Source organism: Anticarsia gemmatalis, chromosome 26 (assembly GCF_050436995.1).
Source record: "Anticarsia gemmatalis isolate Benzon Research Colony breed Stoneville strain chromosome 26, ilAntGemm2 primary, whole genome shotgun sequence".
NCBI lineage: Eukaryota > Metazoa > Arthropoda > Insecta > Lepidoptera > Erebidae > Anticarsia > Anticarsia gemmatalis.
Window position 1 is genome coordinate 7550555 of NC_134770.1, and position 22230 is coordinate 7572784.

Below are 22230 nucleotides of genomic sequence, written 5' to 3' on the forward strand. Positions count from 1 at the left end.
GAATCCAATTTGACTGTTATGTGTGCAGAAATGGAATCAATGAAATTAGTTTTGGTAAATTTACCAAGACATTTTAACAAAAAAAAAAACTGGAATATACATTTGGCATTCATTTAAAACAATTCAAGATTCTTCCTACTTATAAGGAAAACCGACTTTTGAAACAAATCTATTGAACTAAGACTTCATCGTTTGAACCAAATTTTAATATGAATACACAGAGTAACAAAGTTGCCCATCGCTTACCAATTTGACCACAGTAACACCATAAGTTTCCAACTTATCCCACACAACAATATTAAACTGGGCTAAGCGTGGGCATGGCTGTGTCGTAAGCAAAATCAAGTTTCAACTTAATGTTTTTTTTTTGTTGAGTGGGCAACGGCTACTTACTTGTTTGGTGGGATGATTTCATTCAAGACTTAGAAAGAGGTTAGATTAGATAATGATGGATAGATAGGAAGTAAAAGGCTTGTTAATCTTTGGTAGGTTTTTGAGACGATTCAATTTTGGGTTTGAATAAGTAAGTTAGGGTTAATATTTATCAAGATTTTTTTAATCTAGACATATTCAGTATAGGTTGAAATAAAATTTCTTGTTTACATAGAATTTTTAGAATCGAGTTAAATATATTCTAGATTTTGTCTTAGTTTTTTTAAACAAACTAGAAATAATTGCCTAAAAGAAGAATTGCTTAAAATAACTAGATTCAATTTTAAACCAAATAATTGTCGTTTTTACAATATATAAATACATTCATCTACAGTTTCGTAAAATATATCGTTTGATTAAATTAAATAAAAAAAAATGTGTGTCCAATTATTTACAAAAAACTGTTTACAAATAATAATACATAATACCAATAATGATCTATAAGCCATATTTATACTTTAACAGTTAAATAAAATTTACCTAAACTTAATACATAAATCGTATAAAAAGCTCGCTGAAGGAAAGGTCAACCTTTTTTCATTTACCTTCACCCCATCCCCAATTATACGAAGAGCAAATATTTAGAAAAACTTCAAAAAGTATTATACTAATGATACCCCAATTAAAATGAAATCGTCGACTCGGTCTTTACGAAATTCCCTAAAGCATGTTTTTGCAAAACTTTCTTTTTTTTTTGTGAAAATTTTGGACTTATTAGAATTACTTAAAGAATGACTAGGTTTGTTACCTCTGGATCGGTATTTAGTTTAATCAAATAATTTTGATACTTGTTACAAATATTTTATTTCTTTGTCCATAGTATTTAGTCAATGAGTGACTATTTATTTCTTAAAGAATTTTAGAAACACAAACTAAAACACAAAGAACAATCATAAATTGAAAAAAAAATTAGTTACACATACATACATACCTAACCACGCCCTTTTCCCAATGAGTCAGTCATAGACCAAAGAACGCCACTATTTTTTTTAATTGGAAATCGAACCTATGACTACCGATACACGTGCTAGTGACATCTCATCACTAACGCCATAAAAACGCATTTTATAAGCTTACAAATCATAAACAGCAACCTTAACCGGAAAATCGTTGTCAAAACATCAATTTTTTCCGTCAAAATCCCAAAAAATCCCTTTAATTCCAAAGATATTTTTAAAAGGTCCATAAAAGAATAACGACTCATTAATATTGTGGATAAAAGTCGCGTTATTTTGGGGTCATAGTTGTAAAAATTGACTTAATATGTCTCGGGGTCCCGGCACGGTCGTAAAAACTCATTCGCTAAATAACTTAGGGTGTTTTTTGTTGCTTCATCATTTTAAATTCGTTGGGGTTTTTAAACGCTAGAAAATATGACTAAAAAGAGAGCTAGATGATCTATTTTGGAACCTAACTAGGTTACAGTCTGGTTGCTCTTTGAGTTTTGTTTGTATGTTTGTAAGAGTTTTAAAAGTCTAAGCTTTTGGTAATTTTTTCCACAAGAAAGAAGAAACCCTATTTTTATACGAACTGGGGTTGAAATCGTATATAGACCAAAGTCTATAATCGTTTATTATTAATGTTTTGAGCATCGATACATACATACATAAATAAAATTATGACTTGTTCCTATAGGGATAGACAGAGACCAGACAACACTTGGTATGATCCTTAGAAATTTCCCTTGCTTCATTCACATCCATACATCTTGTCTTACAGAACTACCGGTCATCAAGACATCACCTAGATCCTTGTTATGAAGCATCAACATGATTTAAAAACAGTATGAAATATAAACATATTGAAATCCTTTCAACAAAACCAGTCTCGTGCTTTATATTCTCTGTTTGTGTAAAGCAGTATTTTGACGACTAGGTTTTTCTGTGTTCAAAAAAACCAGTGTACCTTTTTTTACTAAAAACTTTTTTGTAGTTTCAGCACAAAAAGATCTGGTTGTGTATTTAGGATTCTGGATGAAAGGATTTTTAAATATCTAGCATTTTTTGAACATTTAAATGTGTTGCTTTTAGGGTGAATATTTGATCTTTTTAGTTAAATGAGCGTAAGCAGAGCAATTTGATTAGTATATTTTGTTTTTTCCTTTTCATGGGAAAGAGCGTACATTCTGTAACTACGTTTTGGTTGAAAAGTTTGTCTTTATGTGTCTGTTCGAATTCTGGTTATGGCATAAGTTATTCTCTGCATCCCAATGCTGGACAAAGGTTTTCGTTCTTCTCGATGTTTTTTCTTATTTCTACAGGCTTTTCTGTTTTTCCTTAAAAAACGGAAGTTTTCGGATTCAAATACCCTTCAAAAATAAAATTTCAGACACTTATTATTTACTAGAAATATACGCTTTTCTGTTTCAAAACAAAAATCCATTTTCATGATACAGTAAGCTATGGTTTAGCTAAATTTTAAACTCAAAATAGATAAGCGAATATTTTTCACTGAAGTGTAAAGCAATTGCATTGATTCTGGTGTACACATAAAAGGTACTCAAGTGTAAAGAGTGATATCACTTGTGAAATGGTGATGGGATATTGATATATCATGCTTTTATGGGGGTAGGTAGAGATGGAGGTAAAATTTAGTAGTTAATGTATTGGCTCTTCTAAGGAATAACTAATATGTCGTTTATAAATAGCTACGGAGTAAAAATCAGAAGAAAATCTCGATAATAGGATTTTAAATCTACATCAATTTAGGTAAATAATATGATTTAGGTAATTTTACTAACTACCTTTGGCATCAAAATATAGTTCATAATATAAGCAAAAAAAAATCAAAATATTAATTTTCAAGCAGTTTGTTTCGGTATTCGAGCTATTATATGCTGTTCGTCTGTGTGTATCATGCGATTATTTTTCATCTAAATCAGTTAAGCAATTCAGCTATTAATAAGTTGTGACTAACAGACATTACTACTCCTAGATTTATAATACCTATGTGTTTTTTGTATTAATTACTTGTATTAACAATTATTTCTCTTTTTACAGATCCGCAAACTGAAACAATGTTAGTGCAGTGACGTGACAGTGCCAGTGTAGTGACTAGTGACAAAGTGACTACGTGACAAAGTGACTACGTGACAAAGTGACAACGTGACAAAGTGACAATGTGCCGGTGATTCAATGACTGAGTAGCAAATTATGTACAGTGTTGCCAGTTGTTATAGTCAAAATGTGTGCCAAAATTAGAAATTTACTCGTCGTTTTTTGTGGTAAGTGTTTTTTTATATGGTATACTTTAAAATTAGTATGTTTTTAACCGACTTTAAAAGGAGGAGGATTTTAAATTTGACCATATTTTTTATATCGATATTGGGTGTTTAATTTTGGAGTATCGTATTATACGTTTGTAAATGCATACATTTTATTGGATTTTATTAATACAGGTTTCTTTTATTTTTGAAAATTTGACATAAGCCGCAAATCTTTCTTTTCTTTTACATCGTGACAAAAAATCTATTCTATTTATTAAAGTCAATTATAAAACTATAAACAATATGGAGCTATTTAAATAATAACTTATTTGGCTGTATTAATCTTTTGTCTCTCTTTCTCATCAAACGAGAAAAGGACAAATTCTATTACCCAAAATAGAATCCCTACCATTCCATCTTAGAAAGTAACACAATATTACAAACTAATATCCCACAAAACTATCCTTTAAGGCTATAAATGTACAAACTTATCAAACTATCCTCAATTCGATCTAAAATCTAGCCCAATTACAATCAGACTACAATCTATTACTAGATATCAGAATATTGAAGGTTATCCCTGCTTAGTATTCTAGACTAGACTTTACAGATATTCGTAATACCTAGTTGTAAGTACTGAAAATGTTATAGTTATATTGGGGAATAGAAATATGAGAGACTAATGATGCTAGTATTTACGTGTCTATAAAAATGAATAGATAAGACTTGTTTTAAGCCGTTGGTATTAATATTATTATATTCTTATTACATAAAAAATCCGTGCCTCGGAGAGCACGTAAAGCCGTCGGTCCTGCGCCTGACCTCTCACTGGTCGTGTCGGTTATCCGTCCCACCAGACTATGAGAGTGATGGAATAGAGAGTGTACCTGTGTATTGTGCACACACTTGGACACTATAAACAAAGTCCTGCACAGATGGCCAGTTTCAATGAAACTGACTGCCGTAGCCGTATCGGCTAGGAGGACATTATTACATATAAAAAAGTATTCGAAATAATTCTTGAGGGGGTAAGGTGTAGCGCAGTAAAAGTTTGTCAGTTTCCGATTGTCGGACAGAAAGCTTTCTTTTTGCTTCTAACTAATTGTGATCTTAGCCAGATACCTAAATATAATGTAAACGAGTAGCGCCATAGGTTACTTCATATCTTTCAAAATATAGAAATATCAGTGGTATATATCATAAAAATATAAAGCAAACTAATATGGCTATAGATATTAGGCGAACTTAGCTTGTACAAAAACTATCGCAAAATATCAGATATTTCGTACATACACTGAAAATGACAGTTTTTGACTGTTATGTATCTAATACCAATATTTCAAAAACCATTTTAAAAAATCTATTCCGAAAAAAAATATCGTAAAAGTTTCTGCAACAAAAAACCGCTTTCCCGTGTAAATAAAACTTTGCCGAGCCATAGGCAATGTTAACATCGCTTGGTAAATAAAAATGTACGTTTTAAAATGGCTATTGTTCAGTTAGTATTTATTGGTAGGGTTAGGTTTAGGGCGGGATACATGATCAAATGTCGTGCGGATATATCCGAAAAATATCCGACGGCGTGTTATACCTAAGTAATAAATTTTGTTATTTGTATAGTTTTGCGGATATATCCGAAAAATATTCGATGTTTTATGGGAGGTGTTTTTTGTAATCTGATATTTCATTTAGGCATACAAAATAATAAAGGGAATATTTATATATCATTTCTGAATTTTTATGTTTTAGATTTTTTGTAAATGTATTGGAATTTTGAAGCCTTTTAGTGTACATTTGAATAGAATAATTAACTGAAACTGATATCTTTTACAATTTCAGCCCACCATTGTTTCATAATTCTCTTAAAATCAATTGCAAAAAGTATTCAAAAGCATAAAAAACATTAGTTATTCAGTTAAATATTCCATTTTCACAACTCAAATACAATTTTTGATCAAATTTAATGTAAAAAGCGTTGTATTTTGATACTGAATATGGAAAACTGTAATTGTAGTAATTGTAGTACCACAATTTGCGATATCAAAACGAATTTAAATATTGCACTCAAAAACATATCGTAATTTAAATATCGGTATCACACTGCTTTCGCAATTATTACTTTTCAATCAAAATCGTATTTATCTGATTATCTCGTATTTGATTTTGGTTTTATTACTTGTATTGGTTCGGATACAATGTATAATTAAATAATTAAACATTAATTAATGTGTGGATGTGTTTAAGGGATGATTTGCTGTAGATAATTTAAGTATACATTTCATGGCAATACGCTCGCCCCCTATTACATGAGACTAACTTTGTTAATAGAAAAACGTAGATTTATTACTTCTCTGTCTACATTTTCGGATATGACAGGCGTGATTTTATTACACACCTTTTGTATCGAAAGAAATTGTATAAACATTTTAAAAGTTAGTAAAATTAGTTTTTTTATAAAGTTATCGGAAAGTAAAATTATCGGTATCTAGATATCTGAAAATAAGTGTATTACGAATCTATTAAGTTTTTAGTTTAGTTTTTTATATTTTTTTCTGAAATGCTTGCTTTATAATTTAATTGCAGCCAAGATATTCATAATTACCGAAATCCTCTTTTCTCATCAACGAGCATTTTAAAAGTGCCTTTATTATTCAACCCTAAAAATGCGAACTCATTTTTAACCCCGCATATCCGAAACCCTTATTCGGATACATTCCAACCCCCTGTAACAAGGTGCGACCATAATTTATTGCAAGCCTCTAACCAATTAAACTTTAATTAAAACAACTACAATTGTATTGTATTTTGTATTTGATTTTTGTAGTGTTTTAGACTTGAGTTTTGAAGTAGTTGACTTTGAATGCTTATGTTTTATAAGGGTTACAGTCAAAATGTTTATTTTTGCTTAGCACTGTAAGGGTTGCTAGAATAAGGAAATGCTTTATTTTTTTAATTTATTTAGTTTTAAAAACCTATGTTATATTTCATACATAGGCTTAAGAGTAAAATCGTTACATTAGGTATTACTACCCACACTGAAAATCAATCCTACGACACCTTGTGACGTTTTTTATGTTTCGGATGCGTTCATAGCCGGTTGCGCTTTTCGGACAGTTAAACGATGTGTGGGTTAAGCAACTCTTGTTGCGGCCATAGTGTAGGGTGGCCACATACGAATATTTAAGCTGAGCGTTTTCTCGCTGTAAAAAGCACGCAAAGAGTTGGGACAACGAACGGATTGCGCAACTCTGACACTAAGTTGACCACTAACCATACGATAAAGTCAAGTTTTCTTTAATTAAAACAACAAGTGGAAATATCAGATCTATACTAATATTATAAAGCTGAAAAGTTTGTTTGTTTGTTTGTTTGAACGCGCTAATCTCAGAATCTACTGGTCCGATTTGAAAAATTCTTTCAGTGTTAGATAGCCCATTTATCGAGAAAGGCTATAGGCTATATAACATCACGCTAGGGCAATTAGGAGCGGAGTAGCAACGAAAAATGTTCCAAAAACGGGGAGAATTATGACCAATTCTCTCCTATGTGACGCAAGCGAAGTTGCGCGGGTCAGCTAGTACGATATAAAAGTTTAACATGTATGGAAGTTATTTATCAAAAGCGTTATAAACACGTCAATACTCAATAGCTCATATAATGTACGTTCACAATCGTATGACAAACTACAAACTTACAACTTGTTATCTAAGTTATAGATTATTCACTATGAGCCCGTTTATCCAAGTTAAATCAATATGTATTAATTAAGTTTACTAGTTACGTGTTGAAACGCGTCTCTTTCAGCTGAAACCGATGAGACAAAGATTTATTTAAGAGACTTTGCTGTTTTGTAGCATTAAATAAACTAATGGGCGATTTTCTATCGCTATCGACTGTCGACAACTGGCTAGCTATCGAGAAAATTGATATGGAAACTTGATTAGCGCCTCTAGCGGAAGGCCTAGGAACTATTTTTGCACTTAAAGTGAAAGTTCTTAGTACTCGACGAGAATCGATCTACTGATGAGCGATTTCCTACAAGATACCATCATAAATGGTCAGCCAAGTAGCTATTGAATTTTTTTACAAAAGCTGATGTATGAAGCACCGTCACTATTTATCAAAAGGACTATTTTTTTTGCAATTTTGATTGTCAAAGTGCTAGTTATTTTCTTTATAAATAAAACATGGTTTTCTTTGGACAAGGGGGGGCTAATTTCCAATCCTAAAATATTTACAACTAGTCTAACTATTGAATAGCAACATGTTTTGCTTTAACACTGGCAAAGCTGCCATTTTAAATATTGCAACATACTATTAAGTGACAGGTCAGTGATGTTTGAATCAACAATCAAGCTTCATTGTGCCACCAAATGTCGAACTACAAAGATGAATGAATCACAACAGTAAAGAGCCTAGCAAACACGACGTTATTCGACGACAACGCAATTAGAACGCCAAGCAAACGCAGACGCTGCAACTCTTGTATTCCTATAAACCCGCTTTTAGTTGATTTTGAACGCACATCTTTATAATAAGACATCGATTACTTTATTGTTTCAAAAGCAAAACAAGTTAGTATAGGCAAAATTTTCCGTATGAAGCGCGTTTCACCTGCGTTTGTATGGACAGCGTATAGAATACATACGTGCTCATCAAAATCGTGCTCAATTTTCGCATGAGACGTTGTGTGGAAAGGCTCTAAGCAAAGAATATTCTACGCAAAAGTCAGAAGCAAACTTCTAACGAATATACGTCCATTGTTCCAAACATAATACCAACTACATATTGTTTTAATCATAATTATCTTTGCTCGGCTCCATTTTGTCACCGCCCCCAAAATGGCGGCGCACTCGATCAGTGACGTCACGACTATACAGGGTGTATTATTTATCACTCGTTCTACTAATTCCTGTATTAATGTAGCAATACATTGAGAGATATCGTCCCTTACCAATTGTCGGAAAAATGGCGATCATATTTCTGAGATAGAGAGTTATTAAAGCGATTTATTAAAGTATTTTATAAAGTTTTAAGTTTAAGAATTGGGGAATGGAATTCGTGTGATAAGGAGCTTAGCTGTAGGATACAGGTATGAACAAAGTAATATACAGTAAAAGAGGTAAACGGTACTTTCTATTTTCAAAATTATCACTCATCATCAGCCTAGCCTTTCTTCCAACTAATATATGTTAGAGCCGGCTTCCAGTCTCATCGGATGCAGCTGAATACCAGTATTTTACATGGAGCGACTGTCTATCTGGCCTCCACAACACAGTTACCTGGGATAACACGATACCCTTCAGTAAGACTGGTTGTCAGTTTTTCAAGTTTCTGACTACTGTTAACGACTGTCAATGATCTTTGAAAATGATTATACCTCTAATATCGAATTCTTGCCAGTATGTTGATGCATTACTGTGATACAGGGTACTGGACAGGATACTGATAAATGGTTTAGACCTTGAATCCATCCAGACTGCACTCAATCAAGTTACGGCCAGTTTCTTCATCTATACTTATAATATACATATCTAAAGTAACGGCTAAAGCCACTGACTTTTTCTTGACATAAAGGCTAATTAATCTGTTTCTTCATAAAACTATCAGACGTGAAAAAACAAATGTGACTATCACTCTTGACTTTCCTCCATACTTTGGCTGCTACTTTTGATGAAGAACCTGGCCGTTAGAAGCCAAATCCTTCATGACTGAGGCCTTTGACTTGTAACTTACACAGGTATCGGTAAATGTTCTTAGAACTCCGATGTGTCATGAGAATGAGAACAATTAAACAATGCTGTATGTTCAATAGAATTACTAGTTCCGTTGTACTACTATTATTATGATCCCATAGTTTATCAGTGTGAATGAACCGTGAGGTGTGGTTTGATTTATTTGTGATTTTGAAATATTGCAATCAAATTCTTAGATACTAGATCTTTTCTTGTGGTTACCATTGCAAATGTTGAAATTAAAAGAAATGTGCACAAAAAAAATAGCCCCTTCTTTTTGCTTCAGTAGTTTTAAAAAGTAACCTTAAAGAAGATAATCGTAAAACATACTGCATTTTATAATTTAAAAAAAGATCTTTAAAAATGTAGCAGGCAAGATAATGCTTTACAACTATGGATACTTATCTATCTTCCTACCACGAATAATACCAACTAAATAAAAGAATCATCCACACATATGCGCCAATTCAAAAGCATAGGTACCTAGTTACATAATCTACCAAAATCTAAAGTCCTAAGACTTCCTTACTTAGGATTCACTCACGAATCGACATTGGTTGCACAGATTGCGGTCGCACACTGTTACATCCTTTCGAGAAAAACTCACGTACAACTCGTTTCAAAACATAGTAAGGGTCCCCACCTATCCATCACCGAAACGCTTTCGCCAACCATAATTGATCACATTATTTTTTCTGTTATTATTAATTGTGCCGTTTTGGTATTCAATCAAACACCCTGTATAGATGAAAATCTTTTAACACTGGGGAAGAATGATGGGTCGAGAATAAAGAAGAAAATGTTATTTTCATATACTTTTGCAAGTTTTACTTGGAAGAGTTTTTTTAAAGCCTTTTTGCTGCAAGCTTAAGAAGTTTTAGTGGGAAAAGGCTTATAATAATCCGTTGAGCTATTTTTGTTACACCCTGTAAACTTAACCCCTCGCTGTATATATTTTTTTATTTATAAATATTATGAAAGACTTGATTTTTCAATATTTTCTTAGAATAATGCTTGTTCTTTGATCATTTTTTGCTTGGAAATTCTCCTTTAAGCAGCCTGGTCTCTTTTAACTTTTTTTTTTAGATTATTAGAAGATTTATTAGGTATTTTACCATATTTATTTAATATACTATTTTGATAGTTCAAGAAATGATTTAAAAACATTTGAAGAGCGCAAGCTTTTTTTAGCTAAGAGCCCATTTTTTTATTGAAATATAACATTAGAATTTTTTTTCAAGAATATTTCTCATTACGAAAAACGCCCTTTGTAATAGCATGTACATTGTGCATGTATGTGTATTTGTTAACACTATTGAATTATTAGATTTTTTTTCTGTATTATAATCTTAGGCTACACTTTCAAGCCGTCAACCGGCTTGTAATCTAATTACATCCTTGTCAAACAAACCCTTGTTTTTACCTACTAAGCGTATATAAAAGCAAGTATTTTCCATTTCCTCATTATAAGTCGTTTTATTAAAATTAGCTGTTTACAAACCTTTTTGACCTGCAAATATTCATACCCGGGTACTGTGTATTTTGCTCGTGATAAACCCACGGTTCAAAATATTAAATTAATTTGAAGCTAATGATGGGATAGTGTTGTCGAGATTAGTGATGATTTGATGAATATCGATAAAATGGTACCTACATTTTAACATTATTACGTAATGTTAAATGAGATCTTCTTTTTTCATGCGAATTGATAAGCAATTACATATGTATTTAAACGTCATATTTTCAATTGTCAATGAGGATAAAAATTGGTTAGATATGCTGAAGAAGAAGATGGTGCTAAATTAAAAGACAAAAAGTTCGTCCCCTTATACTTGTTCTTGAGACTAACATGATTAGCGGCTAAACCTTCAGGTATAACAGGCGTGATATTATGTATGTAAGACCATTAACGACAAAGATTGTATAATTGACCCCAATCGCGCCTATTAAAGAAAAAACAAACCCAATTCTGCATAACCAATCAAAAAACATCAATGATTACGCAACTATCGATAGATCCCATCCCTATGTGCCGTGGGATCAAAGTATTTGAGAATAGGGTCGCGCCCTTTCACCAAACGCTCCCGTTTTATTACACCCACTGATCCGTATCGTACTATTGCTATTTTTGTAGGAACTTTATGAGAAAAACTGTCGCCCAATCATTGCTTATATCCGAGATTGTCATTTTTCTACTCTGTGTTTTTTTGTCTGTGTCCTTTTGGACTGAATTTTAGGATTCTTTTTTTAGATTTTTGTCGGTTAAGAGGTTTATGTAGACTCTAAGGAATAGGCATAAATCTCTTCTATATTATCTAAGTGATCTTAGATTGTAGGCCTTGGCTAAAGTAAAACTAATAGCACCATATGCTCCAATAATACAAATAAAATGAATGTCTGTCTCGCACGCCTTGATGGCTAAACCCTTGTACTTATTTCAAAGAAATTTTGTCAGGAAAAAGTTGAAGGGCCGCTGTCATATAAAGACACCGTACCGTGTGTTAGTAAGCACAAACTACCAAGGTGGTAGTACAAAGTATTTCTTACCAATAGTCACCAAAATAAATCACAGTTGTCACTGTAGAGTTGATTTTTCGACTTTTACTTTCAACAAGTTTAGTGTCAGTTTGATTCCCAAATGATAAAAAATATTTTCTACCACACATTTTAGGCCTAGAAGCAGTTTCTATTCGTCATTATTTATCATTAAGTAAACATAGACAAAGTATATTACACTTTAAGGCTATAGATTATTTTACAACCATTTTATAAAAAATTCTAGAACCAAAATTTAAACAAAAAATTATAACCTCAGGCATTTAATCTACTTATCTTTTATCCAATATTAGTAAATTACTACAGATCCTATAAAATATATTACTTAGTACATATTTCTAATCTAGACTGAAATCTGTTCAATCTAGTTTAATTATTAAGCCTGGCTGAGATTATTGGGTTTCGCAGAATTTTAGGCGCACGGGGCCGGCCATTTTGAATTATTCAACGTTCAAATAGATTAGTAATTATCGTTATTACAACGATTTTTGGTTATATTTTTATCGTAAAATGATTTAATATTATCTTGTTAGACGTCTAGACTTATTACACAATACCAACTATATCTATAGATATTTGTGAACTAGTTTTCACTTGCGGTTATCACTTGTATGTCTTAAATGTATTCTTTTTGTCTAACCTTTATCCTTCTTCAGATTCTAGTTGGTCCCTACAAAATTTCAATTTTGTCGGTCAAGCCGTTTCGGTGTTAAATTGTAACAGATAAACATACATTGGATAACCTCACTGTAAAAAAACTTATCCGCAAAATTAGCAGTATTCGTAGCCGATATTTTTCAACTTAAATACACAAGTTTTGGACCAATTTCGAAAGAAGAAAAATTAGTCTCAATTTTGCTTATTATCGCACGCAACCCAAAATTCTTAACAAATTGAAAGATACTGTCAACTATTTAAATAACTAAGCTGTTGTTTGGCTTATAAACGAGTCTCGGATAACCTATCTGACATATATAGATTATATACCAATCACTTAGAAGAAGTGAAGCGGTAGATATTTTCTAAAATTTAAAAGCATTCCAAACATTTAAAATTTTAAAAGTATTTTAGAAAGTGACTCGTATCCAAGGAGGTCCCAAAATTGTAATAATTTCACGTCAAACTCAGTGCTTAGTGATAAAAAAGTCGTTTTGTATAGCATAGCTTTTGGGGAGAGCTTTTAAAAGCTCCCCGACGAATGATAAAAGTAGGGAGCTATGGCCTTTTACATTTTTAAGATTATAATTCTGTGTTTTGTTTTGTTTTTGTATTTATACTTTGTGTGAGAGTTTTGTATTTTGAAAGGGAGAGGAGAAATTAGGGCAAAGTTTTTTTTTTAATTTTTGTTTGGAAATTATTGTACCTCTATACAAAATAAATTTTCTACTGTTGTTTAAGTCCTTGGGGTAGTTGTATGGGACTGCTAATTGTAAGGTCTTAGTTGCGATTCCCTATTTGGGCAACATTTTTATGGGTTTTTATGTGCAAATATTTCTAGTCTCCAGGGTGTTTTAAGTACAAAATTTGATTAACTTCAGCGTAATCAATGCTTGATTAACAGCTTAGGTTTGACCACTCTAACTCAATAATATTTTATAACGTCTGCAAGAATAGATCTAAGGATCTTTGTTAGAATATTATTTAATTTTCTTGAACTACATTGTTTTTAGTCACTGAACATACAAAGTTATCATATGATACGAAATAACTGATAAACATACGTACATACTTCAAAACATATACTTTATACAGCCAAATTTAAACCTATCCTCAGAACAGATACTCTTACTCATCACACAAATATGTGTCCCGATTGAGATTCTAACTTACATACTCTTGTAATAGAAGTAAAATGTATACTACATTTTACTTCTATTACAAGAGTATGTAATACAGTAAAGTGTTTGTAAATACAGACACGATTTATTCATAACTTGTAGACAGTATGTTTCTATCGATTTGATTACCGTCTGGAGCTGTACATCTTCGTGTATAAGGCTTGATAACTGTTCTGTTGAAATCAATATGTAACATCACAAATACTACTAGAGTTGAATTAATATCTTACAACAATATAACATTATATCTTCTAGCAAATACATGTGTTATGTTTCATTCCTTATTTGAGCCGATTTCGGATTTATTTTGAAAATATATGTAGTCTTTACGACATCTATACTATAATATTATAAAGCTGAAGAGTTTGTTTGTTTGATTGTTTGTTTGTTTGAACGCGCTAATCTCGGAAATTACTGGTCCGATTTGAAAAAATCTTTCAGTGTTAGATAGCCCATTTATCGAGGAAGGATATAGGCTATATGTCATCACGCTACAACCAAAAGGAGCAGAGTACCAGTGAAAAATGTTACAAAAACGGGGGAAATTATGATTCTCTTATGTGACGCAAACGAAGTTGCGCGGGTCAGCTAGTAAAAAATAATTTTAGTGCTGTATCATGAATATTTTGTTTCTGAAGGGGACAACAACTAACACCGCCGCTGGCTACAATGCCTACATGCTCATTTTATTTCAACCACATTCATACAAACGTCTATACATATACATGTTCATGTGTGAGTGCTACAAACCTTTTCAAAGGTTAATCTATTTACAAAAAATGTATTTTTAATGTCACATAAATAGATGTTTGAAAATATCTTCTATATTTTAGGAGTAAACGTTTAATTTTGTCTTTCCTAATATATTTAGAACATTAATAAGAGCTTATACTAATAAATGCTGGAGACGTATCTGTTTTTCTAAATGAATTGTAATTGGAGTATGTCTGTCTGCTTGCTTTTCTGCCACGGCTAACGTACTGAAGCGATTTTGATAGCGTTTGAAGTCATTGGATTTTCCTATAATCTTATCCTTAGTACCCGAAATCCTTATTGAATGATATTTTCGATTTCGTTACCAGTAAGAAGAAGCTTAAAGGTCTGACAATATCCGGTAAGACTGGAAGGCGACTTAAACATAGTTGAGAGAAAGGCTAGGCTGATTATTTTACATTCTTAGTATATAAAAAATACATTTTTTAATAAGAGAAGCCGCGTGACTCATGTAGTACAAAATAAAGGAAAAAAAAACTGAACATTCTTACTTCAAAGAAGTTGTCACAAAAAAAAATAACTTGGCTGTATTTTTTCAAAATCAATATCTCAGCGATGTCCCGTAATTGACTTAAGAACTTTACCAGCTAAATACTCGGAGAGTTTTCCCCGAAATTTCCAACTTTTCCCCGAATTGGTGGAGTTTTTTTTTCACCCGACACTCTTTTGCCGAAGTTTTCTTTTTATTTGCCGCCTTTGATATATTTCTATTACGGTTAAATGATTGGCCAATTTATATGTATTGAGAAAGGTTGTATGTTTGTGTTGTCGGTCATTTGTGTAACTATACATTATTTGTTGTTTGTAAAAAAGTCATTTTTATAAATTCAGTTATTGATCTATTTTTACACTAATACTATAATTACTGGAAAGCAGCACTACTCTTTTTTGCATCTACTAGACAAGCCTAGTCGAGCTTATGTATTGTTATAAAATATAAGTTTAAAACCAAATTAAATGCCATTTTATACTACTGTTTCCATTAGAATTTAAAAGAAGTATGATTTCACCTTAAAGCCCTAATCGTCCCCATGTCCAGAATAAACCTTAGCCCAGCAGTGGGACTGTATTCTTAAATTTATATTAACGCCACCTATCGGCCACAAATTCTAACTCCAGCATAAAGAAATCCAGCAGTGAAATTCTCATAATATTTTCTTGACCTAAAAACCGGTTTAACATTTAATTAACTAAGAAAAATAACTTCTAGTTAAAGTATTAGAAATGCTGTGTATTTAAGGATAGCCGGTTCAATTTAGTTGAGTGCTTCTATTAGATTTAAGAGTTTTACACACTCTCGACTGGAAAATTGCTAAACTAGTTTAACTTGGTGTTTAAGGTGCCATATCACGGTGCGTTCTGGTGTCGTGGGTTCAAAATCCGGAACAAAAGTTGGATAAATTCGGAATATTATTTGGTTTACTATAGGTTGGCACTAAAATTCCCAAGTGAAGACAGGAAAATACAATATTTTTGGGTAAAAAACAAGCTATGGACTAAAGCGACAATAGCTTGGACAAGACTTGGACTTTGATAAGACTGTAAGTATTGTCCATAGTCCAAGTATTTGACTGACCAGACCAGAAAAAAATCGGATAACCACTGAGAAATACTCAACAGTAAAACTCAGAAACAGCTTTTCATCCTGAACTGGGATTCGAACCCGAAACTTTTCTTTGGCAGTTGCATACACTACCGCCACTAGGCAGTTTAGAATCCCATTAAGCATCTAAGAAACTGTTTAAGTAATAAATAGCTGATAGCTTATTATCCAGAGGTTTTAATCTAACTATCACTTAACTATCGGTTTAAACTATCGATAGTGTGTAATAGCTCTTAGTGGAGACCTGTTTTACCTTAAGAGGCTATCCTATTTATTCCTGTCGTGTTAAATACTAAATTATATACTGGAAAATGGATTTGCGGAATATTCTTGTAAAATATTATCATTTTACATTTTAAAGATGATGAAATTGTAGGTTTTAAGCTTATGTGACACTCTTCAATGGACCGGTTTTAAGGATTTTACTAGGTACTTTACTTCTAAGTAGGTATGTTGTAACCTTCTTTTTTATTTAAATAATTGACAACTCCCGCACTAAGAATTGCTCTTGTGTCGCGGGGAATTATGAACATACAAACAACGGACACAAAATTGCACAAATGACTGTACTGTATGGGAATCGAACCTGCGACCTTCTGACGGCAACCACCTTAAACAATACGCCACGAAGTCCATCAACAATTTAAATTTAATGTTCCACTGCTGGCCAATGGGGACTTTGCATACCTTTAAGAACTGTTCTAGAGAACTCTCAGGCATGCGAGTAACACGGTACATTCGTAAGTGTCGAACAAGTTATGTATGGGATCAAAGGGATCAATGGGATCAGGATTCGACGGGATACAATTCTACTATACTCGGACGATGTTCAGTCAGTTGTCTTTTTTCTATAATACAGCATTTTGTTGTGTAACCTAAATCTGCTGATTATAGTTTGTTGACACGATATAAACAAACCCCGTTCTTTGGGCACAGATCCAATATCTGCTTTTATGTCTAGATAGACAAGTTTGCTTTAACACTGGACTGAAAGACTGAAATTACGGAACACGATTCTTTAAAAAACTCTTTATTTTCTTGGATAGATTTTTGAAAATGCTATTCGTCTTAAAATAGATTTATATCTTGAACTGTTTTAAAAATATTATTTTACATTTTTGTTATATTAGTACTAGCTGACCCGCGCAACTTCGCTTGAGTCCAATAAGAGAGAATAGGTGAAATTTTTCCCCGTTTTTGTAAAATTAATTACTGGTACTCTGCGCCTTTTGGTCGTAGCGTGATGTCCTTTCTCGGGAATCAAAATATCTCCATACCAAATTTCATGCAAATTGGTTCAGTAGTTTAGGCGTGATTGAGTAGCAGACAGACAGACAGACAGACAAACAGAGTTAGTTTCGCATTTATAATATTAGTTTGGATTCAACGATTTCTACTCATGAGTACATACGAGACTGACACTTTAAGATTGTCCATTACGGCTTGCGACTTTATATTTATCAAAAATATATTTTCTACGTAGTTGGAGTTCAGCCTTTCTTGTTTTTCTTTCTCGCCACGTAAGTACGTTGAGTAAACGAATGGTAGACCATACTAATCAGAAATAATATGCTTTCTTTAATTAAATATTTCCCGACTAAACTAGTAACCTAGGTAAAAAAACAAGAATTCTTCTTCTCAATTGACACTTAAAACATCATAAAATAATTAAAAAACTATTGTAAAAGACTTCTATCTAGTTTTAAATAGGAGCAAGATAATTCAAAACATAAAAAAATCTCAAAATAGTGACCTGAGATCTTTGGAATCCGAAAGACACCTCGTTGTTGAAACTGGATCAATCATCACAAAAAACGTTAATCATTTATTTGTCCTTTTTCTAACTACCCTAACAAACCTCTACGAAGCTCTTTAATAAACACAAGCAAAAATACACCTTAAGAACATACCTATGAAGAACAGAATTACGCCTAGTATAGGTGTAAAATAAAATACTTTTGTCTGTTTCTTCGCAATTAACTCATAAACTACTGAACAAGTTTTCATGCAATTTGCACTGATAGAAAGAGTATTTCATAAGAAAGGTTTTAGTATATAATTTATTAGAATTATGTGTGAATTTACTGACATATTATGATAATTTGTTGAAGTCGAAAAAATAAGCCTGCATCGAAACTCCATGTTCGGGCAAAACATGTTATTCATTAAAGTATAAAATAGTTTGTAGTATTCCAAGTGAATTTTCTTGAACAGTTAGAAAGGAAATTAAGCCTTGTGTAGTGTTAATAAGGTTGAAATTTCTTTGTGTTTTTTCTTATGTAGTTGAAGAAATAGTTCTCAGTAATTATAGATAATGGCTGTGATTCTCGGCTGCAGTGGAATTAATAATTTCCTACTTGCTTCCCGTGTATTGGAAGTTTTGAAATGGGTTAACTATAGAGAAATGTTTGCTTTGATGATAGGTTCGATTACCGGTTGTGAAGATTCCCAGTTGAAAATCAAAATGCTTCAAAATTTTAAGATTTATGATAAAAACCATTTTCTGATATGAGTTCTATTAATTAAGACTTACTAAATGTCGGCCAAATTGACCCCTGCTTAAAAATCACTAATCTCTACTTAGGTTGCGATTGTAGTCTTAAATTTTCTTTTAGCATTTGGGGCAAAAAAGCATTCCCTTACTGAATAATAATCAAATACCTCTTTCGAGAGCTGTATAAATAGATATGCTAGTATAAAGTGCAGTGGTTATATAGCTGCCATGCAGCTGCCGATAGCAGTCATAGGTTCAACTGTCGTAAAAAGTACTTGTTTTATTATATATTTATAAAGCTTTAATTAAATTAATTGAAAGTCTGAGTCATGTATTTATCCACAGCTCATCTCAAAGGAATGTCATAATAGCCTATCCCAAAAATCTGGGATAGTCAAACGAGATCACTTAATTAATGACCCTCCCCGCTGACCTTTGACCTTTGACCTCGAACATATCCGATTAATTTAATCTATACTAATATTATAAAGCTGAAGAGTTTGTTTGTTTGAACGCGCTAATCTCAGGAACTACTGGCCCGATTTGAAAAAATATTTCAGTGTTATATACCCCATTTATCGAGGAAGGCTATAGGCTATATATCATCACGCTACGACAAACAGGAGCAGACTACGAGTAAAAAATGTTACAAAAGCGGGGAAAATATGACCCGTTCTCTCTTATGTGACGCAAGTGAAGTTGCGCGGGTCAGCTATAAGTTATTCATAAACATTTTTGTAAAATTACGTCATATTTAAAACAATAGGTGAATTGTGATAATTGTTATTTAATTCGTGACCGGTTTTTAAAGGGCCTCTAGGAATTTTATTTTTTAGTAAAAAATATTGTTTGGATTGCGTGGGATGTATGGAAATGATGTTGTTGTCTGTGGTCGGTTTGCTAAGCTGATTGCGAGGTCATAGGTTTGATTTGATGTGTAAAAAGTTTTGTTAAGATATTACATAATTCAATAGCTAGACTTTTATGAATATTATTAATAAGGATCAAGAAGGGAAACGCTTTTTGAGAAATATTCGAAAAATTCCGCCTTAATTCTTATTTTGTAATCTTACTAAAATTATTGAATAAAAATATTTTCCTATAATTTTTGAAAGCTCAACTATAATATTTAATTTAGAAAGTTTTTCAAAGTATTTCTTGTCAAGCAGCATAATTTTTGTTAACTATATAAAGTATCTTAAAAATTTCAGAAAAAATCCTCCATACAGCTTAAGTTCTCACTCCAAATCTTCCGTCTCTTTCCCACACCACAGTCCCAAGTATCAAATAGTACAAGAGACAAAACGTGCCACCACATAAGTAATAAGCTAGCTACAACGCTACTTAAAAACGCGCGACAAGTCGTGTTAATTTCACGCACTCGTCGCGAGTGTGGAGACACCCTTAGCCATGACTTGTATGATACTTTTGATTGGGTGAGGTCTCAGTTATAGTGATAGCGATTGTTATAGATACGTAGTGCCTTGGTAATACTAGACTATGTGTGTAATATTATGTATGAATTTTATTAAAAAATAAATTACTTGGTAATTGGTTATTTCTTACACTAATATAATAGACGGTGCGTTTTGGTTTTGTATCAGTCTAGCGGATTTTCAGACAGTTTCATTCTTAAATCAAATATTATTTTTGCGACTGAATTAACAGCCATTTTAAAACCAAAATCTATTTTACAAAAAATATATGTAATTAAGTATAAGTTAAAGTTTTTTATTGTTATTATATTTTAAGAAGATTAATCTTCTTTCTTGTTTACCTTTAACTTGCATCCCTTATAAAAACCCTCCCTCATTTTAAGGTTCTATGCTTACATCATCTATGTTTTAACTTTATTATTAATCATCAAACCTATCATAATAAATTAATTGCAACCTATAACTCATTGAAAATTAACACACAATTTATAAAATTCCTACTATAACTGTGGTTTACCAAACAAATTCTGTTGGTGTTGTAAAATTTCACCCATTGTTTTAATGTCAAAACTGAATTAGCGATTCGAATTAATATACTGCAATTTGTATTTGAAACAACTAATTTTATTGCGGTTTTGTTATTTATAATTTAGTGCTTCATTAAACTTGGTAAACATTAGTTGCTTACGCAAAAAAATATTTGCTAACTGTTTTGTAATTTTGCTTACGTAATGTTATGTAAGAATTCATGAAAATATATTATGTGCAACCATACAAGTTTTTAAAAACAATTAGATCTTTTATAAAGAAAGAACTAAGTTCATGTTTGTATACGGGTTACATAATTTTAATAGTTTTAGTAGTTTATGCCTAAAAGATTAACAAAAGTAGACATATTATTATTGTCTTTCTTTTACCTTAAATAAATGAAAAGATTCGATTATTCAAATAAAAAAATAGCATAAATAGTTCCTTTCTGTCTCTCTCTAGTTCCTAAGTCAAGTAAATAATAAAGTCTACCCGCTTTCTCTCAGCTTACCGCTTTCCGCTAGCACTGTGACCCATCCCTCGTACGTTCACCTCTACGTCTCGCCGTACCCACTCGACACCCACTTCAGACCGCGCCGTATTATTACCAATAAACCTTTTGTTTCAAACTGATAAATGCGTAAAATAACATATGCTACTTTAGTTGTCCTTACGAACAAACTCCTCTCCATGTCTGTCTGTTTGGACTCAATTATCTCGGAAACTTCTGAACCGATTTTCGAAAACTTTACACTAATAGAAAGTTTAGTTCATAAGGAAGGTTTCAGTGTATATTTCTTTCAGGCTTTTGTGTAATTGACTGAAATAAGATGATGATTTTGAATGTCGAAAAAAGTGGCGCTTCGAATTTGGTTGTAATAATATGCCGGTTTCGTTTGAAGGATAAAACGATAAAACATCTGTGTAACATATGTTTTATAGCGGTTTTGACACGTGGTGGATTTGCGAAAGATCTGGAAATAATATTGTTGCGATATGTTTGAAAAACTGTTGTCTTATTAAATTATACATTCTTATAAGGATCATGAATGATTAAGGAAACTTAATGTAATTATTTTTTTCATCCGCTTTGTTAGGGAAGTATGGATTAGTCTCTTAGATAGACGATTAGCTAATGTTGGAAAGGGGTCCGAAACAATTTTTCCAAGTGTCAGATGTCTACTTGATGATGGGTTGGTAAAGATACTTATGGGGCTCTGATTCGTCCCCTATAACATGGGGGAACAATGAAAATGATGGAAGATGGTCTTTTTGCAAAAACCTCTCGGTAAACCAAAAGTGATGTTCTGTACCTCGATTCTCTACTACTATCGACTACCGACAACCGGCTAACTATCGAATTTTGACATTTAGGATGTACTGGCCAAAAAGTTTCTACGACGCCCGTCAGAGGCGCTGATAAGATTTTCATACAAAATTTCTCGATGACAAGTCGGTTTTCGGTAGTCGATAGTAGAAGAGAATCGAGCTACTGATATGAATATACTATTTAATACTTTTCAAATCAAAAATGTTATTGAAATCTTAACCCTTACTATACTTTAATAATTATTTTATTATTGTTCGTTTATTATTAAAATAGACATCTTTATTTTAAACGTTTATAAT

General features: G+C 32.2%; 1 protein-coding gene across 2 annotated transcripts in view; it reads left to right on the plus strand.

The window, feature by feature from the left end:
• Positions 1 to 22230, plus strand: part of sns (nephrin adhesion molecule sticks and stones) — a 279269-nt gene that overhangs the window by 17534 nt on the left and 239505 nt on the right. For both annotated transcript variants that reach the window (XM_076131563.1, XM_076131564.1), the window contains exon 2: positions 3432 to 3655. In XM_076131563.1, the coding sequence (XP_075987678.1) occupies positions 3616 to 3655 (40 nt within the window). In that variant the 5' untranslated portion in view covers positions 3432 to 3615. The remainder of the gene's footprint in view (positions 1 to 3431; positions 3656 to 22230) is intronic.